Below are 26,468 nucleotides of genomic sequence, written 5' to 3' on the forward strand. Positions count from 1 at the left end.
CAAATAATGCAGCTCGGTGTCAACAAGGAAGAGGCTCTCTGAACTAAAGCACAAATAGTGGTGTCGGAGTATTGACTAGGCGCCACCTACATAGACTCAAAGCGCGAATGGGCAGAGTCACTGTCACCGACCATACCATATTGCAGAGGTAGAGGCGGCTCATGGTCCAGAGCCGCTGGAGGTGTGGCTCAGTGTAAAAGTGCCTTTGAGTCTGCCAGATCCCACCCTAATGCTACCAGTGTGTGTTGGAAACTCACAATTCCATTGCTAACTTTGATGTTCGTGGGGTGGTTTCGTTACATGATACCACAATTTTCCTATAGCCTGGCTGTACAGATAACATGTTAGTCAGCGTGACTTCTAGCTGTGGGGTTATCTGAAACGTGCTCAGATACAAATGTTGCTGAATTGAAGGCATGCATTGCACAGCACGTCCTGAATGTGATCCCTGAGACACTCTGATCTGTTGGGGAAAGTACTGTTTCTTGATTTCAGTTGTAGCAGAGAACTGTGAACAGCTTATTGAACATGTTACACCAGTCTCTTGGCAATTAACAACAGATTTAATTGTTGTTTTGTGTGGTTTTTGGTCTCAGAACAATTAAAAACTAATATTAGTGTTGCCTTTTATGCAGTTTTGGCCCCAGGATAATTAAAATAATTAAAAACAGATTTTCCTGTGTGATATGTTACAACCTTGCTAAGGGGATGGGCTTACCTGACTATAAGTACCAGAACTGTTGAATGCAAAACTTATGTGATCATGTATTTCGCACTATAAGATTGGTTTAATGTGTGAATCACACCATAGCTGTTGTATTGTGGTTCATGTGTCATTTGTAATAGAACCCATTTCCATTATGGTGCCTACGATGCCATATAGAAGGGGGACATTTTTGTTAGTTCTTTTTATTTCTGTAACATTTCGTTCTTCTCCAATAATATTCCTTTAGAGTTTGACATGTTTCTAAGTACTGGTTCTTTTGTGTGTGTGTGTGTGTGTGTGTGTGTGTGTGTGTGTGTGTGTGTGCATAAAAGGAATTCCAGGAAGAATAATATGGATGTATTTCACAAAAAAACTAGTGTAAGCTGACCAATAGACCACTACTGTTAAAGCACTGTAAACCATGGCAAATTCTTAAATTGTATTTTAGATATATTTAATGAGTCTTTTTTACTAGATCTTGTCAAATAAACATAAATAGTAAACTTAGATTACACCAGGAACAAAAATTTCTAGTGCTAGAAAAAAGATAACTACGTAATGAATTAAAATCGAACAGAAATCCTGATTTTGTTATGTATGTCAAACACGATAATGTTTTATTTGGGAAAGCTGTAGTAGCAGCTAAAAAATAGCAAATAGTACATTTATTCTCAAACATAAATGTAAGCAAAAGCATTGTGATCACTTGTTCAGTCAGAATTAGGAGCCAAAGTCAATAGTCAAGAGATTTTGAAAATTAAATTTGGAAATATTATAATAAATCCTGTTCAGCTGTCAAACTGTTTCAACAAATTCTTCTTAAATGCAGCAAGATCGGAGGTAGATATGGCAACTTAACAAGGCAAAGCAAATTTCATAATCTTGGTAAACAAATGGAACTCATCTTTTAAAGTGTTTGAAAGAAGCATCCGAAGGGTTGTGGAAAATGAGAAACTGTCTTAAAAAAAACCCTCGTCTGGGTGGGATGAGATACCCGCTTCTGTAGTCAAGAGTCTACATAACATAATTTCACAACCACTGTCAGTTATTATAAGCTAGCTTTTGAGCAGGGATGTTTTCCAGATGTATTGAAATATGCCGAGAAAAAACTATTATTCAAATAGGGTTCAACATAAGATATGGGATACTGCCCTATCTCTCTTCTACTGGTCTTCTCCAAAGTGTCGGGAAACATTGCAGCAAGATAGATTTAAAAATGTCTTCTTTTAAATGACACAATTTTTAAAGCCCTGTTTGGATTTCAACAGGGAAAAGCATTGTAAATGACTTCAGTGAGTTTACTGATAAAATATCTCCACATTAGATAAAGCTAAGAAGGTCTCAAGAATATCATGTGATCTTACAAAAGTGTTAGATTCAGTGACCCACTCCTTCCGTCTTCACAAATTACGGATATAGGGAATCAGGCCACTGCTTTACAGTGGTTCAACTCTTACTTAACAGTTAGGAAAGGAGGAGTAACTGTAACTTCCAGTTCAAGAAATTACTCCTGAAACTGGAAAAAAATTTCCCTGAGGAATTCTTTAACATTCAGTATTGATTCCCAATCTTTTCCATTTCTGTGTAAACGACCTATCACTTGTCATTGATGTTCATTAAATTTTATTTACTGACAATATGTCAGTTCTAATTGGAAGTGTGAGGTACCTAAAAGAATTCCAGGAAGTGTCAAAAATACTCTAAAATGTCTTGCATATTGATTCTGCCAAAATGGACTAAAACTAAATGTAACTAAAACTAAAATGTTGCAGTTTGGAGCTAAAGCATTAGAATGGAGTGGAATAAAGGCAACTCACAATGATCAGGATTTCACAGATGCAAACAGTGTGAAGTTCTTAGGCATAAATCTTGATAAAAATCTAAATTTAAAGGTTGACTGCTTAGCAAGTAAACTTAAAATCTTAGCATTTGCAGTGTGTATTTTGCTATGTTTCACAAATATAGACAACAGAAAGGTAGTCTATCACCACTACTTTGAGTCAGTTATTCATTCTGACAAAATCTTTTGGGGAAATTCAACAAATGCCATGAGACTCCTAGTATTACAAAAGAAAATAATTAGGAACATGTGTGTTGCCTGCAAAACAATGGTTATCCTGTTGACCACTGTTCTTATTTAAAAATACTGTTACATGGGGTTTAAAATGAATTAAACGGCAGTAATGTATTTAAACATAGAGCTTGGTTCACTGGAAACCCACGTCGGAGGTTAGAGTTCTCCCTTTTTGTGTGTGTGTGTGTGTGTGTGTGTGTGTGTGTGTGTGTGTGTGTGTGTCTTTAGTTAGATTAAGTAGTGTGTAAGCCTAGGGACCGATGACCTTAGCAGTTTGGTCCCACAAGAACTTACCACAAATTTCCAAACATAATGTTTATGTACTGTCTCCCCATTAGTATGTTGGTCACTAAATTTTGGTGAAACATGCACACACATCTCTTCTAATCTCTGCAATATATTGTAATGACAATAATGAAATATACTTGTGAAAAACTGTAAGTACTAAAGGACTATTTATATTTATTTTATAGCGTAATAACTATTACTAAAATTGACTGCTTATGTTCAAAAGTAAGGTTATGTAGAAAAAATTCAATGAAAAAGTCTCTGTGGAGCATCATAACTGGTTGGTCATTTATCTTTCATTAGCACTTAGATCTTCACAGTGTGAGATCATTATTTCTGGACCCAATGTGTATAGTTTCTGGTAACGCAGTCGAGTCTGTGACAGCTGAATGCAGTCTGATTTTTGATCTTTCTGGATCAAGATTGAAATCATTCACCATAATCTAAATCTTCAAGAATATTTTGGCACAGTCTGTGAGCCCCCTGCGGGTTCAGGGGTAAGAATAGGCCCGTGGTATTCCTGCCTGTCGTAAGAGGCGACTAAAAGGAGTCTCAAACGTTCCGGCCTTATGTGTTGGTCCCCTCTCGGGTTTGACCTCCATCTTTCTAAATTCTTCCGAAGAGCGAGCCAATTAGGGAAGTGCACCTTATTTGGTGCGTTGTGTCCATTTTGCGTTGAGAACTTTCGCCAGCTTATTCGTCATTGCATTGCAGTCCTGCCCGCCCTCCATCTCTTGGACATGGATACATTCTTACGTGCACTTTCCACCTTGCACTGTGCAGTGCCACTTTCTGCACTGACGACGACCATGTACCGCATGTCACCGAACATCCAGCACGGTAGCCAGTCCGTTGTGGTGGGGCCGCCATGTACCCTGTTGGTTGTAGCCTCCTGACAACACAGGGATCGCTCTACTGATGCCTGCGCTGTTAACTCCCCACGTATACCAAGGAGTAGATGCCCATCTCCCTGGGGCATCAGGACTCCCGGCAATGGCCATCCTGCCAGGTGGCTATTGCTGCGGCTGGGTGGCGCCCGTGGGGAGGGCCCTTGGTCGGAGTAGGTGGCATCAGGGCGGATGACCCGCAATGAAGTGTGGTACATCATCTCTCACTGGCGGCCAGCCACCAGCAGTCTCTAAGTGTTTGAGGGCTCATTTTAAAGCTAATGTTAATGACCCCAAATCGTTCCCCTCCCTGGCCACACCATGGGAGGAACGAAAGGCAGTGAATGACAGTGACATGTATTCGCCCAGGTATCTCGTCTGTACCACAGCTGATGGTGAATCTTTTCTATCTGTGAAGCCTCAGTTCTTTGTAGAGCATTTAGAGGACAAGTTTGGGGAGGTGGAGGGCTTGTCCAAAATGCGCTCTGGGTCAGTTTTGATAAAAACGGCATCCTCTGCCCAGTCACGCAGGTTACTTGCTTGTGACAAGTTGGGGGATGTTAACGTTACCATCACCCCACATAAGAGTTTAAATATGGTCCAGGGTATTATTTTTCATAGGGACCTACTTTTGCAGTCTGATGCCGAGCTGCGCGCCAACTTAGAGCGTCGAGGTGTTCATTTCGTCCGGCGCGTTCGTCGGGGTCTGAGGGACAATCAGGTTGCTACCGGTGCCTTCATCTTGGCCTTCGAGGGTGATGTCTTACCCGAAAAGGTTAAGGTGATGGTTTACCGTTGTGATGTTAAGCCATATATCCCTCCTCCGATGCGGTGTTTCAAATGCTGGAAGTTCGGTCACATGTCATCTCGCTGTACTTCCAGCCTCACATGTCGAGATTGCGGACGCCCATCTCATCCCGATACTCCATGTGACCCGCCTCCCATCTGTGTCAACTGTGGAGAGCCTCATTCACCTTGCTCACCGGACTGGAGTATCTTACAGAAAGAACGCAAAATCATGGAATATAAGACCCTGGACCGACTGACCTACACTGAGGCTAAGCGGAAATTTCAGCGGCTACATCCCGTGCACATGATGTCATCTTATGCCTCCACTGTCACTCCTGCTCCAGCTCCTTCAGCTGCAACCTTGACGATGGGGGCCACTTCTCTCACTGTTGCTCCCACACCACCTACCTCGGGAGCAGCACCCTCTCAACCACTGGGGACACCAGTCCCCACTTCTAAGCCGGAGAAGCGTCAGTCTTCTTCGGCGCCTCTCGCTCGGAAGGGATCCCTTGGGTCACTCCCTTCCCAGGTTCCTACCAGCGGCACAGCAGACACCAACCAGTGGCTGAAGAAGCCACAGGTCGCTGGTTGTCAAGCTTCGCGATCATCTTCGGTCTCGGAGACTGACTCCAATAAGCCCTCTCAGCAACGGCAACCAAAGGAACAGCGAGACAAAACGACACTGAAGACCCGTAAGACCAAGGCACCTGCGGTGGCACCTGCTCCACCGCTACCTACAAGCTCTCCGTCTGAGGATGAGGTGGAGATTCTTGCGTCCGCTGAGGACCTTGATCTCGCTGGTCCCTCAGACGCAATAGTTAGCACTTTCCCAGGTGCCCCATCAGAGGCAGTAGGTGACCCAGCAGCGTAATTTGCCTTCCCAGTCCCTTCAACGCCTTTTTCAGCCATGGACAATATCATCCTCCAGTGGAACTGCAGCGGTTTCTTCCACCATCTAGCTGAGCTGCGACAGCTTATCAGCCTTCACCCTTTCTTCTGCATTGCTATTCAGGAAACTTGGTTTCCAGCAATGCGAACCCCCGCCCTCCGTGGCTATCGGGGTTATTATAAGAACCGGGCAGCTTATGAAAGGGTGTCTGGTGGCGTCTGCATATATGTCCTTAACTCTCTTCACAGTGAGTCTGTCCCTCTACAAACACATTTAGAGGCTGTCGCTGTTTGGGTGTGGACGCCACAGGCTGTTACCATCTGCAGTCTTTACCTTCCACCGGAAGGCGATGTCGTGCAGCATGTCCTGGCTGCACTGATAGCCCAATTGCTGCCACCCTTCTTGTTACTGGGCAACTTCAACGCCCATAACCCTCTGTGGGGTGGGTCGGTGGCGACAGGTCGAGGCACCACCATTGAGCATTTATTGGCACAGCTCGATCTTTCGCTTTTAAATGATGGTTCCTTCACACACTTCAGCATGGCACATGGCACGTACTCCGCCATCGACCTTTCGATCTGCAGCCCTAGCCTCTTACCATTTGTCCAATGGAGAGTGCATGACGACCTGTGTGGTAGTGACCACTTTCCGATCTTTCTGTCACTGCCACAACGTCAGTCTTCTGGGCGGCCTTGCAGGTGGGCCATGAATAAGGCTGACTGGGACTTGTTTTCCTCCACTGCCGCTATTGAGCCTCTCTCTAGTGATGACATTGATGCGGTGGTTCAATCGGCCACCACCGGCATCGATACTGCCGCCGAAACTGCCATTCCCCGTTCTTCTGGGTCCCCTCGGCGGCGGACTGTGCCTTGGTGGTCGCCTGAGATCGCTGAAGCGATTAAAGATCGCTGGCAGGCGCTCCAGTGTCACAAGCGACGTTCCTCCATTGAACACCTTATCGCCTTCAAACAGCTGCGTGCGCGAGCACGCCGCCTTATCTGCCAATGCAAGCAGGAGTGCTGGGAGCGGTATGTATCAACCATTGGCCTCCATGTCACTATCGCAGGTCTGGGCCAAGATTCGACGCCTCTACGGCTATCGGACCCCTGTCAGCATCCCTGCGCTTTCACTGAATGGAGCAGTTTGTACTGACTCCGACGTCATTGCAAACCGCTTGGCAGAGCATTTTGCTCTGAGTTCCGCTTCTGCCAATTACCCCCTGGCCTTCCGCTCCATTAAAGAGCGGATGGAACGTCGGAGCCTTTCGTTTCGCACCCACCATCCAGAATCGTACAATGTTCCATTCAGTGAGTGGGAATTTCGCAGTGCCCTAGCCGCTTGCCCTGATACCGTTCCTGGGCCAGATGGCATCCACTGTCAGATGTTGAAACGCCTGTCAGTGGACTGCCAGCGACGGCTACTTGACCTTTACAACCGTATTTGGGTCAAGGGTGAGTTTCCGTCGCAATGGCGGGAAAGTATTGTTATCCCCATTCTGAAACCATGCAAGAACCCTTTGGAGGTGGACAGCTACCATCCCATTAGCCTCACCAACGTTCTTTGCAAGCTGCTTGAACGGATGGTGAGCCGGCACTTGAATTGGGTACTGGAGTCTCGGGGCCTTCTGGCTCCATCTCAGGGTGGGTTCCGTAAAGGCCGCTCCGCCGCCGACAATCTGGTGAGCCTGGAGTCAGCCATCCGTACTGCCTTTGCCCGCCGTCAGCACCTGGTCGCTGTCTTCTTCGACATGCGGAAGGCGTACGATACGACATGGCGTCATCACATCCGTTCTACACTTCATGGATGGGGTCTTCGGGGCTCTCTGACGATCTTTATCTGCAGTTTTCTGTCGTATCGTACCCTCCTCATGCAAGTCACGGCCTCCCATAGTTCCTCCCGAGTCCAGGAGAACGGTGTGCCACAGGGATCTGTTTTAAGTGTCTGCCTGTTTTTAATAGCCATTAACGGGCTCGCTGTGGCGGTGGGGACATCTGTCTCAGCTTCCCTGTATGCTGACGACTTCTGCCTTTACTACAGCTCTATTGGCATTGCAGCTGCTGAACGTCAGCTACAGGGTGCTATCCGTAAGGCACAGTCTTGGGCTGTAGCTCATGGGTTCCAGTTTTCGGCAGCGAAGACCTGCGTTATGCATTTCTGCCGGCGACGCACTGTCCACCCAGAGCCACGGCTTTATCTTGACAGCGAACTTCATGCAGTGGTGGAATCACACAGGTTTTTGGGGGTGGTTTTCGATGCCCAGTTGACTTGGCTGCCTCATATCTGGCAGCTTAAACAGGCGTGTTGGCGGCATCTAAATGCTCTGTGATGCTTGAGCCACACCCGCTGGAGCGCCGATCGCTCTACCCTGTTACGGCTCTACCAGGCGTTAATCCAGACCCGTCTGGATTATGGGAGCCTGGCTTATGGCTCAGCATCCCCATCTGCGTTGCGGGTGCTGGACCCAATCCTCCACAGCGGGATACGCCTTGCCACTGGTGCTTTCCGGACCAGCCCAGTGGACAGCATACTTGCAGAGGCAGGTGTCCCTCCATTGCGGTTAAGGTGCCAAAATTTACTGGCCGCTTATGCTGCTCATGTTTTTAGCTTGCCTGGGCATCCAAACTATCGTCTCCTGTTCCCGCAATCGGTCGTCCATCTGCCAGAACATCGGCCCCGGTCAGGTTGTACGATCGCGGTCCGCGTCAAAGAGCTTCTCTCTGGGCTTAGGGTTTTCACTGTTCCACCTCCTTTCCGGGCCACTTTGCGTGCACCCCCATGGTGTGCTCCTTGTCCTTGCCTTCGGCTCGACTTGGCACAGGGCCCGAAGGACTCAGTCCCTCCAGAGGCCTTCCGCCACCGCTTTTATTCCATCCTGGCCAAGTATCAGGGCTCTGGCATTGCTTACACTGACGGTTCGATGGTTGCTGGTCATGTCGGTTATGCGCTAACTCTAGGAGACCATTCCGAACAACGTTCCTTGCCGGATGGCTGCAGCATTTACACTGCTAAGCTGGTCGCCATCTTTTGTGCCCTAGAGTATATCCGCTCCTGCTCAGGTGAGTCCTTCGTTATCTGTAGCGATTCCCTGAGCGGTTTACGAGCTCTCGACCAGTGTTTCCCTTGTTCTCATCTGGTGATGGCTATCCATGAGTCCCTGCATACTCTTGCCCGTTGCGGCCACTCTGTGGTCTTTGTGTGGACCCCCGGTCATGTCGGTATCCCGGACAATGCACATGTTGACCGCCTGGCGAAAGAGGCCACCAGTAAACCATCTCTGGATGTTGGCCTGGCCTCCCAGAGACTGATTTGCGGGCAGTCTTACGCTGCAAAGTTTTTGCGCTATGGGACGATGAATGGCGCAAAATGACAACGCGTAATAAACTCCATGCTGTCAAGGAGACGACAGCTGTGTGGCGGTCATCCCTGTGAGCCACTCGCAGGGACTCAGTAGTCCTTTGCCGGCTCCGCATTGGCCACTCCCGGCTGACACACAGTTATTTACTGCGCCGGGAGGACCCTCCTCTATGTTGCTGCGGGGCGGCTTTGACAGTGGCCCACATTTTGTTGGCCTGCCCCCTTTTAGCTGTGGTCAGGCAGACATTTGCGCTACCTGATACACTCCCTGCCCTTTTATCTGATGACCCTGCTATGGCTGGCTTAGTTTTACGTTTTATTCAGGCAGGGGTTTTTTATGTTTTTATCGTTTAATCTGAGTGTTTATGTTCTTTTGTGTTGATTCTGGCCATTGGCCTACGGTTTTAATCTGAGTTTTTAGTGAGTTTTTCGGTGGTTGGCTTTTCCTTTTTTGTTTCTATGGTCGGCCAACCACAGTCACACTCTGTGTGATTTTAGTTCGTCTTGTCTGGTCTTTGTCTAAGTTTCTCTTGTTCTGTGTCGTCTGTTATCTATTCTGTTACTCGTTTTTATTCTCTGTGGGTGTTTTTCGTATTTGGAAAAAGGGACCGATGACCGTAGCAGTCTGGTCCCTTTAATCCCACAAACCAACCAACCAACAGTCTGTGAATTACTTTTCACTACTTTTAATCATTACTGCTTCTTAAAATTGATAACATTATTTTTATATCTTTGCATTAAATCCAGATGTGTTGGATGTGATTTTCAGAAAGTGTTTATATGCATAAAATTAGTTTTCAGCAGGAATTTCACACTGGGGTGGGCTTTGGAACTGACATGGCCATTTTTCTCACTTTACATAACACAAGCATATTGCTAGTGATATCTGGTGCCATTTTTAATTCTTGTGCATATTCTAAATAGACATTGCATGTTGGTTACAAAAGTGAGTTGATTGTGACCTTTGTTGTAAGATCAAGGGATGCAGGGACAAAATAAAGCTATGATATTTCTTCATGTACTTCATCTGTAAATCTCTTGTAAGAGAATGTCTTCCTTTGTATTGTGTTGCCCAGTGCACATTTGTAACTTTTTTTTTTACAGGTTACTTTCGTTGGGGAAGTTGTTCCTACCCATGGATTTTCATCTTTCAAGTTTTTGCCAGGAACTGATGACAGTATAATAGTAGCACTCAAAACGATGGAGACTTCTAAAGAGGTGCGGACATTTGTTATGGCATTTACAGTTACTGGTAAAATACTGCTTAAAGAAACTCCTGTTGCTGAGATGAAGTATGAAGGCCTTGAATTTATTTAAAATTCCTGTTATATTAACAGGGTGAATTTAACTTGTTCATTTTGTACACATGCTGCAGGCATGATTAGAGATGACCTCATGGATGAAAAGAAGTACAGTCTTCTGTACTGAATAGTCATAAGTGTCAGTAATGAAATTTAGAACATTACATTAAAATTTGTAATTACCATGATCTGCATTAAGTTCATGCAGAATAGTACGTAAAAAAAATGTGGCTGTGCTAAAGAAAGTAATTTTATTCTTGAATGTAAGTGTACGTTGTATATTGTTAAAGAATAAATAATTTATTTCTGTAATTGATGTAAAATTTTTTTGTTAGACCAATTCCATGTTAGCTGTATCAGCTACATTTTTCAAATTGTGGCAATTCAGGACCACCTATTGTGAAAACGACAAATTTTTTATTTCTCAAACATCAGTACTTTTATTCAGGTCACATTCTTTAGGCTGTTAAGTTCTGTATGATCTACTTTTCATTGTTGTATAGCTTGATATAATTATTTCCTGGTTCCAGTGCTAACCTGCTTGCTCATCTGTTGCAGAAATACGTACAGAGAAATAGAACGTGTTTTTAATGAACAACTCTCACAAGTTAAAATGAGATTTAATACGTTGCTTATGTTCTTGTTCTGAGCTTGGTACAAACATATCTGGCCAATTAAAAAAGAAGCTATTTGTGAATTGGCAGACCTGAATTTCCATGATGAAATCTACAAATATGAGTGATGGTAGAGTTTTAAAAATAGACAATGATGAGATACTTGTTAGTGTTGAAACATTATTGGAGTCATTAATAATTCCTTTCCAAAAATATAGTTATAAATCTATTCCTGTTAAGTGTGGATGATAAGATTTTTGCGAATGAACATGGATTTCATCAGATTATTTATCAGCATTTATTTTTTACTTGAACTATAATTATTAGTACAGGATTAGTGTGATTCAATATGACATACTCATTTGTTTCTGGGCAAACATTTGCTAAAACAGTAGAAAAAACACACACAAAAATGATTAAGTTTCTAATGGTAAGAGGTACATTCCTCTGACAAAAATTAAAATAGGCAGGATAGTTACCCGGTAATGCCATAAAAATCATTCTCTAGTTGTGCGTATGTTTCTAAACTGGAAAAAGCATCTTATACAAGGACTGTCCCAGAAGTACCAGACCTTATGACTATGGTAGAATGTACCAGTCTTATAAAGCTAACATCTGAAGTTAGATAATGTTAGACAATGCTATACTGTTTGGTATTTGCTTGGCAGCCATCAGTTGTGAACACTCAGCAAATTTGTAAATATGGATAAAATGGTCATTATGTGATACAGCATTCTCATTTTAAAGGCCACAGTCCAGCTTATATTACAGGCAAGCTAGATTCTGCTCTGGGAAAGTCTGCTCCTTTGTTTACAATAATAAAATATTGAATGACACAGTTTAAGCATGGCTGTACCAGATGGCAACATAGTATCACAGCATCAACCAAATGAGTCACCCATCTGAGAAACTGTGAAGGAAGGCCACAAAATGGATGTGAATGATAACTGGCTGAAAGTGCACGAGCTAGTGAACATCGTAGGCATTTCAAAAAGTGCTGTACACTGCGCACTGGCTGTAAATTTGAACATGATAAAGTTGTGTGCTTGATGGCTGCGGCATCTACTCACAATGGAGCAAAAGCAGTGTTGTTAGGATGTTTCAGTTGAGTTTTTGGTGATTTTTCCCTGTAATAAATTAATATTAGCATTTATTCGTAACCATGGACCTGTCATGTCACACCTGGGATGAACAAAAAGTCAAAACAGTGGATTGAAAGGGAAGAATCAGCACCAGAGAAGGTGAAGCCAGTTCCATTTGCAGGCCGGGTCAGGGTGTCATTTTGTTGGGATGAGTGTGGGATAATTTTCATTGCTTATGTTCAGAAAGAAAAGTAATCAATGAGGAATATTATGCAAACTTATTGCAGCAACTGAGTGATTAATTCAAGCAAAAATGGCCATGTTTAGCAAAAAATAAAGCTTTGCTTCATGAAGATGATGCACTAGTTCACACATCTGTTGTCACCATGGCCAAAATCACTTAGTTACAGATTGAACTGCTTCCTCATGCTTCACCATATTTAGCCTCCTCCGATTATTTTCTGTTTCCAAATTTGAAAAAAATGGCTTGATAGTAAAAGATTTGCCAAAAATGAAGAGGTGGAGTCTGCATTTGATGGCTGTTTTGCAGAGTTTGACAGTTCTCACCATAAACAGGGTATCGAAGCTATTGAACATTTCAAAATTGTATCAACATGAAAGGAGACTGTGAAGACATAAACATGTGTTTTCCCAATTTTTTGTGTTTTATTTGGTAGGTTGGGTACTTCCGAGACAGCCCTCGTATCGATCTTTTGCTGCCATAGCTCATCAACACCAAATGTTACCAACCTGTCCTAATAGATGCATTTGTCATTCATCCCACAACGATTTTTACTGTTATTTCACACAGTGTTGCTTGTCTGTTAGCACTGACACTCTACACAAGCACTGCTGCTCTGTCATTAAGCAAAGGCCATTGGCCACTCTGTTGTCCGTGGTGAGAGGTAATGCCTGAAATCTGGTATTCTCGGCAAAATCTTGACATTGTATAGCTCAGAATATTGAATTCTGTAATTATTTCCAAAATGGAATGTCCCATGCATCTAGCTCCAGCTACCATTCTATGTTCAACCAGTTGTGCAACTACAATCATGTTGGACACCTTTTCATGTGAATCAACTATGTGTGTATCCCTAGTCCACAACTTTTGTCACCTCAGTGTATGGGCACCACTGGAAAAAAACATTAGTACATCCTTTTAGAGGTTCCCTCTTCATTCAAGCTTTGTTGCAACAGTGAATAGGAGTACATGAAATTATTATGTTTACAAATCAACAGCACAAGTGGTTCTGAGGTACCAGATATCAAACCATGCTGGAACACCCATATTAGTATATGATGTAACCTCCCTGGACTGCATTGTTCACGCTGACTCTGGCATCCAGTTGTTCCAGGATACGTTGTGCCATGTCCACGTGACCTGTTCATGTTTCTCTGTAAGAATTGTTGGTCGTCAAGTTGCATGACTCACTTCTCTTCCCAGCATATACCAACTTGCTACATTGGAGACAAGTCAAGAGATTTTCCTGGCCAGGGAAGTTGCTGCATGGCTCTTGGAGCACAGAGAATTTCACTGGCAGTATTGTGGTGAGCATTATCCTTTTGGAACAACACATTACCTTCTTGTTGCAAGAACAGGTGTAACAGCATTCTGCACACACACACACACACACACACACACACACACACACACACAGAGAGTGCTGGTTAGGGACCACTACAGAAACACAAAAGGTGAACAATAGTTAGCTTATTGCACCCCAGACCATAAGGCATGGAGTGGAGCCAGTGTATTTTGGACAAGTGCACCTACGAGACAGCACTCAAAATCTACTTCAGGCGTGTGAATGACTACCACTTGCATGCAGGTGGAATTGGCTTTCATCACGGAAGACCACAGCATGCCATCCCTTCTTCCAGGTGCTGCTCTGATGGAAGTGCTGCTCTGATGGCACCAGTCAAGAAGGGGCAGGGGGACAGGAGGAGGAGATTAGCAAAGTCATTGGAGATGGGGCACAAACTCTGATTACAGAAGGATGGGGGAGGACATCGGTTGTGCTCTTTTTGAAGGAACCATCCTGGTATTTTCCGGTGTGGTTTAGGGAAATTGCAGAAAACCTAAATCTGGATGGCTGGACAGGGGTTTGAACAATCATCATCCCAAATGAGTCCATTGTGGACACCAGTTGAGCCATGCAGGTCATTGCTGTGGCATTAGTGGAAGATGGTCTACAGGTGTGTGTGCCCGTAGTCCCACTGCTAATAATCGGTTTGCCACAGTTTGTGTTGACATGTGTGGGCTCATAAGCCCCCTTATCCATGCTGTGATAGCTCTACAACCTGCCATTGCCACATGTACAATAGAATTACAATAGAATGATCCTTCCAGGCGTCTGTGCTATGTGGATGTTCAGAACCTCGTCTAAGGGTGTGAGAATGTTTATGCGACCACTGACACCAGCATTGTTGCACGACTATGCAGCACATCCATATTGTGTGGCAATTCTCTGAAAGGACCATCTCGCCATTCAGTAGGCCACAATTTGACCCCTTTCAAACTCACTCAGTTGGCTCTAGAAAGCACAAGTGTGTCCCTGTGGCATGGTTGCCTGCTTGCTTCACATGTATGTAGCAAATTGAGCCTTCTGGCTCTCCCCCCTGTGGCATTATGCTGTTATCAGATCAAAACTGACGTCATCTTTCAAATTTTTTTCCAGCAGTGTAGAAGCAGAAACAGAATTACTGTGCCACACGATCCTGTAAGGGACAAGTAGATTTAGAGAATAGTGCGTGGACCCTAGTGAATTGGGTACACCGTACTTGTCCCTAGGTCTATTTTACTTGTTGCAAACAAATGTCCATTGTTCCCAAATAAGAAAATTAAAATGAGAGGCTTATGTAGACTATGTTATGTTAAACAGCTCTCAGCATGAAAACTTTTGCATTAGTACTAGCTAAATCAAAGACATATATTTTTGCAGAGGCATGGTATAGATACTAAAAGAAATTAATATGGGTATCTACATCTGACATTCATCACAAAAAGTACAGCAACTGCTATATTTAAAAAAAAAAATATTTTTCCATGTTTTTAATTTTATCTCCACAATATTCATCTACTTTCTGTAAAATAAAGTACATACTTGTTATGAAAGGGAAGTTGCTACTCACCATATAGCAGAGAGGCTGAGTCACAGATAGGCACAACAAAAAGACAATCACAAAATAAGCTTTCGGACACCAAGGTATTTGTTGAAAATACATGCACACAGTGGCATTGGCATCAAACCGTTTCGGATGCAATCGAGTTACAAATGTAGAACAGTGGAGCAAAAAGGTAAAAGTGTGTGTCAATGTTCTTTGTCCATCAGTTGCTACAAAAGAACAATATGAGCCTGGGAGGAGTTCACATTTGTGATCAGATGGTGGAGGCCTGCAGAACATTTATAAAAACAAGGAAATGGACTCTGAAATGCATTCATCTCATAAACCTTGCATCAATCCCTGGACAGGATACAAGGAAGCTTGTCAAGTTGCTGGAGTACCTGTGACGGATAAACCAGATTTTTATGGTTTCAGAATGGCTCTTGAAGAGTCACTTTTGTTCTCTATTAAATGAAGGCCTTCCACTGAAAACCCTGATAATTGGGCAGCACAGGTTTCTGCAAAAAAGTACTGACCTGCTAATCAGCCTTCTTTGGACAGAAGGCTCGATGAATATGCACACTGGCCCACAGTTGATGACTTGTCTACTGCAGGATGTTGTAGAAATGCAGGTTGTACAAAGTGAACAAAACACGGTGTACCAAATGTAATGTGTATTTGTGCCTTTCTAAAAATTCAAACTGTTTTGTAACATACCGTATACAGAAGTGATAACTCTCTAGCATGTAAATATTAATTCAAAATTTGTTTCATAGCAAATGGGCGTTTCATCTTGGGGGGGATTCTACAAATTAATTTCCAGTTTGTTGTATCATTGTGGTGATTTTTTGATGAAATACATTCTTTCTACATATGAAATATGAGTTACTTATTTTTGACAAATTATTACAGATTAAGCTTAAAACGCACATTTGTATTTTTTTTCGGCAAGACATTCAAAATTTTCAGTTTCTACAATTTTTTTTCTCTGGTCTGAAAGGGTAGGCAGAAATGGTGGCTATATTGCTGACAATACCTGTATCAGTATCAGCTTAAATGACCATGTGGGCCATCCAGTGACTAACCAACTTGGCAGTAAAAGAAAACATGACAAACCTCATTAAAAGTGGCACCTTTTCTACCGTGCTACATGGAGTCCACACAACACATTGAGGAACTGAAATCTCAACATGCAGAATGCCATTATGCTTGTCTGAAATCTGGTGCCACACCTGTGCAAAATGGCAGCTGCATTCAAGTAAATGAATATGTCCACCAACAAATGGAAGATCTCAGTGGTGACAGTACATGAGGATGAGTATCAGTCAATATGAATGGCACACGCCACTACATGGCTGTCCCTAAATAAACATATAGTTGAAATATTTGGGTAACACTGGTTCTTCATTACTTGGTACTTCAACAATATTGTGAAGGACAAGCTCTTGCTGATGTGTAAATCCTGAAACCATTTCTGATCTTCAAATATTCACTTAAACTTCTTCCATCTGCCTCATGAAGTTAGTTCTGGAGGACTGGAGTTCAGATTCCCACTTGCACTCCATGTTTTGGTTTTCGGTGGCTTCCATTAGCTGATGAGTTAAACACTGGGATTGTGCTTTGAAAAGACAAATTTGAATTACACCCTTATCCAGTCACAACATGTGGTCCATAACAATATCTAATGCCCTTGTAATTGACTGTATATTAAATCTCAATCTCCCTTCCTCTGCTTCTTGTAGCTGCCTCAGGTGTGCACCCCCTCCCAGGGGTCTAGCTAGTGCCACCAGCCCTCTATTGTACTAACCACTGGTCATCCTCCAGTGGCCCAAGCAACCTCCAGTACTAGTACTTCCTGCACTATATGTAGATGACTAACAGCCACAGCCATGAATGGAGGCTGAAAGTGGAAGATGGAAGCAAAAATCTTAAAGCTCCACACTATGATCCAAAAAGTAACAGCACATTAAAGTCTAGAAACTGCGGCTGAGAGAATATGCCTGGCCTCTGCCTGTCAACTGTGGGCATAATAGTGGAACTATTATCAGACTAGTCCTTCATGACTTTCTCAGAAGCTAATATTGCCCCATTCTCATCTCCTACAGCCTAGATATTGCTCCAGGACAATGTGCTCCTGTATACCCCAGGAACTTTCAAAAAGCTGATTGGGATAAATTCTCAAAAGCATTGGATGAGCCAGTAGAAGAGATTTCTGCCCTACTGAACCAAAACCACCATACCTAAAGGGTGCTGTAAAGAGTGCATTCCTGGATCGAACCAAGAGATCAAACAACTAGTTAATAATTTCAAGGAAAGTGGAAACTGTGAACAGCTATGAATTTGTTGAATTCCTTAAATGCAAAAAGAAGAGAAAAATGGCACAGAGAAACCAAAGTCTTTGACTTCACATATTCCAGAATAAAAGCTTGGACTCTCATCTGGAATCTGGAAGAAGACCATTCCCACAACACAAAGAAGTCAATGGTCTCTTGGGATTCTGTCACCAGTCACTTAGTAAGAGTTTTCAAGGTTCCAGCAGATAAAGCAAATTTTCAGCAAGTAAAGAAAGAACTCACTGAAGTCAAGAAATCTCTGCAACATAATTCAGAATTCTCTCCATTTGCAATCACTGAACTGGAGTCAGCTCTTAACCAAACAGAATGTAGATAAGCTGCAGGTACAGACAGGTTCTGTACTGAATTTTTGGTGCACTGTGGACCTACATTTCGAAACAGCTAGGTCTCCTTTTTAACTAAATTCTTCAAACAGGAACATTACCAGCAGAATTTAAGAGACCTGAAGTTATTGCTATCAAAGAGCCAGGAAAAGGAACAGCCGCAGAACACTGTCGCCAGATATCTCTACTTAACTGTGCTTACAAACTCTTGGAAAGACCCCTGTGGTACCACGTGAATGAGTTGGATTTATACCCTGTAGAAGTTGCTGTGACCAAGTGTTTTCCTTGACTACACACATGGAAACTGCCTACCAGAAGAAATTACAGTGTGGACTAGTTTACATTGACCTGTCAGTAGCTTATGGCACAGTGTGGCACAAGGGCCTAATGAGTAGTAGTTAGTTAAAATTTCACCAAGTTGAAAAGAAGAGTAGATGGCATATACTCTGTGATGGGTTGCCTCAAGGCACTGTTCGTGCTTTAGTGTTATTCAATATCTACACAGCAGATCTGCCGGAAATTCCAATATGCAGATGATCTTGCAATTTCATATCAGAGTGAATGTCATTCTGAATGGGAAGAATACATAATGAACAGTGTTGCCAAACTTTATGATTTCAGACACAGCAGTATTATGAAAAGGATAGTTGCTACTCGTTACATAGTGGAGATGCTGAGTCGCAAATAGGCATAACAAAAAGACTGTCAGAAAGAGAGCTTTCAGGCAACAAAGCCTTTGTTAGAAAAAACGCGCACGCTCGCCCCCCCCCCCCCCCCCCCCCCCCACACACACACACACACACACACACACACACACAAAGCAACTCTCACACACAACCCCAGTCTCTGGCTGCTGGTGGCTGCTGAGACCCTGGTCATGTGTGTGTGAGCTGTGTTGCATGTGTGTGGCGAAAGACCTTGTTGGCTGAAAAGTTCACTTTCTGACAGTATTTTTGGTGTGCCTATCTGCAGCTCTGCTATGTGATGGGTAGCAACTATTCTTTTCATAATGTTGTTACTGATGTATGGTGGGTGGCAACTATCCTTTTCATAATGTTATATTCCATCCTCGATTTTCCATTGTTTGACTTATTTTTTATTTTTTTCCAGACATGGCAACTAAGACCTAATGTTCCGAACAGAACATCTTTTCCATCTCTCTAATCGTCTAGCATCAGCAGAGATTACCCCACAGTTCGGTTCTCTTGGCATAGTCAAATACAATGGTGATATGCCCGCCAAACCCACTGGGCAGAACAGTATTGTGGAAAGGTTGAGGTCAGTTTCTCCTTCTAATTGGCATTTATTGTAATTTAATGACCTTTACAACCAATGTGGCACATAGCCGGACCTTTACCGAATGCAACTCTTTCATGGCTGAAGGCCTCCAAACAATAATTCTTAACAAACCAACAAGATAAAAATCCAATTAAGATAGCAATAAAATGATTTAAAAGAAAAACATATGCAATGTGCAATACAAATGGCTGAGGGCCACAATTAAATTTCAAAATTGTAGAATATATTACCATAGACTTTTAAAGGCAGAAGGCCAGAATGTTTAACAACAAGAAATCTTAAAAATCAACAGATTAAAGTGCAATTAAAGAGGCAAATCAAATAAATTAAAAAAAAAAAAACATATCATGGTTACGTGGAAAGCCTTAAGGCTAAGCAGATAGAACATACATATGCAAGGTGCAATACCACTGACAGAAGGCCACAGTTAAGTTTCAAAATTTTAAAATATATTACCATAATCTTTTAAGGGCCAAAAGACGCAATGTTTAAGCTTGAAAGATAAATTTAAGAATTAATTTTCCAAAATTTTTAAGAAAAAAGCAACAAATAACCATAAGCCTTAAATGTTAAGCAGCTGAAAACAGATAATTAAACACCGGTGGCACTCTGAAGCCTCCAGGGAGGTCGGTCTGCCCTCGTTCACTTAGCTGAGACAGATGGTGAGCCCAACTACACTTGATCCGTCGGAACCCAACCAGGGGACAGCCATGAACCAATCAACAAACGACTTGCTTGCCACCAATTGGTACATGAGAATTCAAATACAAATATCTCCCCAACAGCGAACTACACAACATGAATGGACGTGGCATGGGTACTTGAAACCACTACTCAACTCTGACATCCTGGGTTGGTGAACCACGAAGCTTTTAGTGATGGAATAGCTCCACACATGCTCCGACACTGCACAGGGACTGGCAGCAGACCCAGCCGACTGCACCGCGTGGAGATATCTTCCCGGGTCCACAGCAACCGAGTGACTGCCCACCGGTGCGTCCGCGACTGCTGCTCTGTCGCGACTGCACTGCTGGTGCGTCTCCCACTCACTTCTAGACACACAACGGTGGAAATACTGGCTTGGAGCCCACCATGCAGAGGAAGCGTGCCCACTGACTAAATGACATCCCTGCACCAGGAAAGGACCGACCCAAGTTCCACAATATGTTAAATGTTAACTGAAAGGGCCCAGAAATGCTCAGAGGACCAGTTACACACCACCCGACGAGATGACTGACCTCTCAGAGCCAATACGGCGACGACATTAAAATAACTTGTCGATGCAAATCACAACTACACACACAACCTGACAAACACTTGCACGAAGACCTGAATGATACCCAACAGCAAATAAGCATGCACTAAGACAAATCGGGAGTTGATGCACACACACGCACAACAGCGCACGCACGCACGCATGGCCCAAACGTGTCGTTCGGTAGGACGACTGACCAACGATCCACCAAGGCTGTGGCCCGGCTCAAGTGATGCGTGGCAGCAATGGTCGGACGAGCCATGTCGACGCAGACCTCACTGCTGCTCCAACCCGTCTGCACTAGTGCTGCATTGCAACTCCCCAACTGGCAGGTCCGGACTGCACTCAAAACATGTTCCAACTGACTGGCAGACTGGAACTCGTGATGCGAACTCGCAACCCGAACTCTCCTACGACAGACAATGACCAGGAAGTCATAGCAGTCTAGCAAAGATACTATGAGAGGGGATACATCAATACGCACTGCTAGTGCCGGTCACAGTGAGGCAAAGCAGCAACTCAGTGACAGTAGTAATTTAAATTAACGTAGTGAGTTGGAAGTATGTTAAAAAGAGGGTGTAAAATATATTATGGTGGTAACACAAGCCACGCATGGCTCAAACGGTGAGCCAAAATACCTGGTGTCGCATTAGACAGAATGCTAACGTATCATACACGCCTCTCCAACACAGCTGAGAAGGTACAAACACGAATGAACACGGTAAGGAAGCTGGCAGGTAGCACATGAGGGAGCAAATACATCAGTTGTCCATGGAGCATCACATGGACTGGTATATTCTACAGCAGAATATTGTGCACCGCTTTGGCTCTGCAGCACTCATGTGAAGAAAATGGACATTCATTTGAGTGCAAGTATGAGAGCTGTTAGTGGCACTGTCAAATAGACATCTACAGGCTGGCTGCCAATAGCGTCAAACATGTCCAGCTCATCTTCATTGAAAGGCGGCTCTGCAAAATCTTTTCCAGCAAGTTTCTAATAATTAGTCAATTTCTCTTGATGAAGATTTCTCTCACTGCCTAGGAAACACCTCGAATCCAGAAGACCAGCATAGAGAGGAGGAGTCTGAATGCTCTCCATTGGGTTCGGCCATGACAGTGAGTGGAAATGTGAGTGGCAAACCATGGGAACCAAGAACCATGAACTTTTTCACAATCCAACTGTTTAAGTTCCAGGATTTTATCATCTGAAAGAGGTGTGGGTACAGCTTAACAGATATCGGACTGAAGATAGTAAGTGCAAGGGGCTTTGAGACTGACAGAACATGTAACTATGGTGACATCCAATGAGCTACCTTGTAAATGAGTAACCTAACAGATATTTTCCCAGTGGCATCAAGAGTCTACTTGAAGCATCCAACGAGGTGCTCCACTGGATTGAGGCTTCCGACATAGTGTGTAAACTGGCTGTGTGATATTTATATAGTTTAAATAGTTGCACATGTGTATTTTTGTTTAAATGTGTATTGGATTGAGGCTTCCGACATAGTGTGTAAACTGGCTGTGTGATATTTATATAGTTTAAATAGTTGCACATGTGTATTTTTTGTTTAAATGTGTATTGGACTTGTTGTAATTGATGCATACAAAGATGATGATGATATCAACACATTATTTTTAGGCAGAGTGAAGGAACATTGTGTCTTCATATTGGGATACTTCGCACTAACACAAATGAAACACGGTATAGGTTATCGTCCATTTATATTATGAACACACAGAAAAGGAAATAGTCCTTCAAAAATCATTCAGAGCTGCCTGGCCCTGTTAGAATTCTAATTTATTCCATGAAGATATACTTTTCTGCAAATGGAATATGTTGATTTTATCTAAAGTTACAGAGTGTAGTAACTAAATAGAAAACATTCCAGCACATCACGTAGAAACAGAATAGAATGGCTGACACCAAGACATCCTGTGGATGCGTAACTAGTTCAGCTCCAGGTTAGGTTACTTTTTTCCTTAAAACATTCCTCTGTCTTGACAGCTGTGTAACTCTAATGTCTTAAATATACTACATGAAACACATCCGGCCTGTACCTTGGTGTATGGTAAATTTCCCACTGTAGATGTGACAGTGCCTTAGCTAAAAATTAAAAAGTGTCTCTTTCTAGTGGCAGGTATGATAAAACTGATGCCAAATTTTGCTGTTCCATCAACTAGTTGCGATTGTGGGATGGTTTTTCTGGAGTAGAAGCTTTGTGCCATTTGACTTGGAGCCTACATTATGCCCTTGTTCAATAAGAACCAAAGGATTTCAAAAAACCTTATTCTGAGACCATAGAGTAGGCATTGTTCCTCAAATCTCACTTATAATGAGAGGCACTTTTTCACTTTATATATTTCCTGATTCACTAAAAATATAAATAATCTGTTTTTGCTTTGATGAACAGTATGTTACAACGTGCATCAAAGTTCTAAGGTATCTGTTTTTCCCACAAAACAATCTCACGAAAAATTGAAACATATGTCATTTCTCAAAGTAATCTCCCTGCAACCATCCACAACTTTCTTAATAGCATCATCATGATTCCATAGCCACTATAAATACCTGAAGTGTCTTTTTTGACCACTGGAAAACTGCTGATGTAATAGTGTTGTGAAAGGAGAAACTGTGATCATGGATATCCCTGTTATTGTTGCAAAAAAAGACAAAAATCGCTAGGAGCCAGGTCAGGCAAGTAAGGTACCTGAGAAACCCTTTCAAAGTTGTTTTCTAGAAGAAATTCTTGGACACATTCACATAATGCATTGGCTCATTGTCTTGTGAAAGAGCACTTGTCCAAACTTTCTGGCTGTTATTCTCGCAATTCTGAAAGAAGCTTGTTCTTCAAAACATCTTGTGCCTCACGCCCATTGCTGTAGTGCCCTTTGGAACACAGTAAGTAAGGATTATGCCCCTGCTGTCCAACACATGACAGTCATTATTGTTTCAGCATTGAGACTAACTGCTTTCACTGAGGTTCATTTCAGGGTTGAAAAATGGGACAATAACTCATCCACTGTCACAGTTGTTAAGGTCATCCATCCGCATTTTTGGAACCTATTTGGAGGACACTTTCCACATTTTTAGGTTGTCACACAGGTTTATGAGCATAGGTCCCACTGAAATACCAACTATGCTGGCAATATCATCCTCACTCAATTGATGATCCTTTAAAGCAGCTGCTCTCATTCTCATTACCATGTTTTCAGACTGGCTGACGCAAGGCCAAAAATCTTTTAGTTCATTGTCACATGACATTTGGCCTTCTTTGAATTCACAAAATCTGCCTTCTTCACATTTATGACACCATCAACATCTCTCACTCTAACTGCCAATTAATTTCAACAGGTGGCACAAAACACACATGGAAAAATGAATGATTACTCACTGCTCTTGTAATGAAAGTCACCGTTTCTAATAACAAAATCCCTCCTCATTCTCTCCACAATGACTAGAATCCTGTGTGACATACAGTACTACCACCTGTGTCACATATATGCAAAAGGTGACCTTGTATTTGAAGCCAAATCACATTTTATTTTTTTTCAGTCCTGAGAAAGAAAAATGGAGATGTTAGAAGTAGAACACACCTTCTATTGTACCCTTATTAACTGCCAATATACAGATATAAAATTTGGGTATTTTTTTCCCTGTCTCTGAATGGAACTAATAATTTTTTTTTTTTTTTTTCCAAAATAGTTTTACTAGACAAGTTCTGCTACTCTGTATCCATTCTCCATAAGTTAATACATTCTCTGCCAATCATTCATTTATAAAAATCTTTATAGACTCATGACAGCTGAACTGCAGAAACGTGTGAAGGCAGGACTGTGGCATAGCCAACACAAGCGAACACGCCCAGCATTCACATGACCCACACATGCAGCTTTCCCACCCGCACGGGACAAAGCAGGCAGGCAGTGCAAGCTGATCAATGTGACATGACACACATCTGGAACCTTTCCTCAGACCACGTGGGTTGAGTTAATGTGACTCCTCACAAAAACATTTATGACATCTTGTTCATTTGCTTATTTCATGGTGTGCATCCATTCATTTCAAGGTGCTTTTTCTCCCATCCAAAAAAGTCACAACACTCCGTGGGACACACTGAAAACCAAACTTTGTAGACACAGCCTTTGTCTCGCATGGTCCACCTGGTCATGCCATGTCTCATCACCAGAATGTATACCCTCCAGGATTGGTGATTGAGCCATTCTGCCAGTGCAACGTGACTGCACAGATTGATATTAATGATAAACATTGTCTGTACCATCTTGCAAGAAATGGAAAAGTAAAAGTGTGTGACTGACAAAAATGACTCTTGTCATTTCCTGTAACCAACCTCTCCCTTGAGCTTAGCGCTTGGGTGCAGCATTAAAGCCAGTTCACTGCATATTTATGACTGTAAACGGTGATAACTATGTCCTTGCTTCACTGGTTTGGTGACCCCAGTGTGATCTGAGGCTAGCGTGTGGTGATGACCATTCATCGGTACGAGTGACGAGGACTCACGAGGAGATTGGCACTTATGCTGTTGTACCTGAACAGTGCTCCATTTTTATTTTTCTGTATGCCTCTCCCACTAACTGTCTATTGTTATTTTTTGTGCTTCTTTTTGTTGTGTGTCATGTTCTTTTCATTGTATGCTTCCCCTTGTGTGGGGACTTGACTCTAAGATAAAATGGTGACTTTAGAAGAGCTGCAAAAGACTATCGAAGATCTGCTTGCATACAACCAGAGGCTGGAGAGTGAGTTACAACCATGCCCTACATGTGCAGATGCCGCACAGTGACTGACAGCACAGGAAAATTTTGGCATGCAGAGCTGTGCCACACCGATGCCCCCTACTGTTGCTGCAGCATTCACGAGCACTAGCTGGGTGTTCGTCAGGCTACTTCCCTTTTGACCCCACGATCCTGTAATATGTTTCAGCCAAGTGGAGGCAGTCGTCATGAGCAACCACATAACCTTGCAAAAATAAGACACGTAGTGAGCCGACTGACCAAAACTACATCGCCAAAGTGCAGGATATAATCACCACCCTGCCGATGCCGTCATCATAGAAAAGCCTCAAGGAAGAGCTGATCTGGTGGATCTCATCATCAGAGAAACAATGGTTGTACCAACTGCTGGGGCAAGATGAATGTGGTGAGTGGAGACCCCCACAGTACCTGCACCAATTGCGGTGCCTCGTGCAGTCCGACGTGGTTCTGGAATTGATGTTACGTACTATGTGGCTGCGCAGCCTCCCAGCTCAGTTGCGAGCAGTGATAGTAGTGCAGACAGAGATGCAGCTGGATGCTGTTGCAAACTTGGATGACAGGGTGCACAATGCAGTGGTGATGGTGCCTACCACCACAACCATGGCAGCTTATGACACCGTTCTCCCACCTCCGTGGCAGCACGCACCACCTGCAGCCTCCACATCTGATGCTAATCTACACCAGCTAGTGCACAACTTGGCTCTACAGGTGTCAGCTCTCACCACACAAGTCGACCATTTGGCACATTCACAGGCAGGTGGCAGCAGGCACCACAGCACCAGCTGATCCAGCCACTGCTCAACTGGGTTATGCAACTGGCAACCCAGTGCCAGCTGCTCTAACGGTAGTCCATGAACAGCAGAGCAGCTGGCAAAGGACTTCTACTGGTATCAGGTGTGCTTCGCAATGAAGCGACTAAGTGCCATCTTCCCTTTGTGCACCCAAATGCCAGTTGACACGGGTTTCAACCTTTGGAAATTCTCCCATTCTATGTCAGGAGGCCGCAGGTTGTCTGAGGCACTCTCCCTCACAATGGTGAGCAATTCAGCCATTAAAACTTACAGCATACACAACCAAAATTTAGACCTAGGACTTTGCCCACATTCTCGTGGACATTTATTGTGGCCAACATCAACAAGCTGATACTGGACACATTCTTTCTCAACCACTACAGGCTCCTAGCTGACATCGCAAATGGCCAGCTGATTGAAGTGACAACAAATATAAAGATAGCAGAAAGTACCAGCTGACAATTCTATAGTGTAAAACATGTGAAGTGCCCTGGACCTTACTCTGACATCCTAAAAAAATTCTCTGACCTCACCTGCCCAGCTGGTGCACCAAAGCACTTTAAACATTCAACTGTGCACTACAGAAT

The 26,468-nt window shown here is 43.2% G+C and overlaps 1 protein-coding gene across 3 annotated transcripts in view; it reads left to right on the plus strand.

Moving 5' to 3' along the window:
- Positions 1 to 26,468, plus strand: part of LOC124595762 (soluble calcium-activated nucleotidase 1) — a 69,344-nt gene that overhangs the window by 11,729 nt on the left and 31,147 nt on the right. The window contains exons 4-6 of one of the 3 annotated variants that reach the window (XM_047134642.1): positions 10,092 to 10,205; positions 13,429 to 13,532; positions 18,877 to 18,892. In XM_047134642.1, the coding sequence (XP_046990598.1) occupies positions 10,092 to 10,205; positions 13,429 to 13,532; position 18,877 (219 nt within the window). In that variant the 3' untranslated portion in view covers positions 18,878 to 18,892. Of the gene's footprint in view, positions 1 to 10,091; positions 10,206 to 13,428; positions 13,533 to 18,876; positions 18,893 to 26,468 lie in introns of those variants that run through there. The other 2 variants (XM_047134640.1, XM_047134641.1) reach the window with 2 other exon arrangements.

This window comes from Schistocerca americana, chromosome 2 (assembly GCF_021461395.2).
Source record: "Schistocerca americana isolate TAMUIC-IGC-003095 chromosome 2, iqSchAmer2.1, whole genome shotgun sequence".
Taxonomy (NCBI): Eukaryota; Metazoa; Arthropoda; class Insecta; order Orthoptera; family Acrididae; genus Schistocerca; species Schistocerca americana.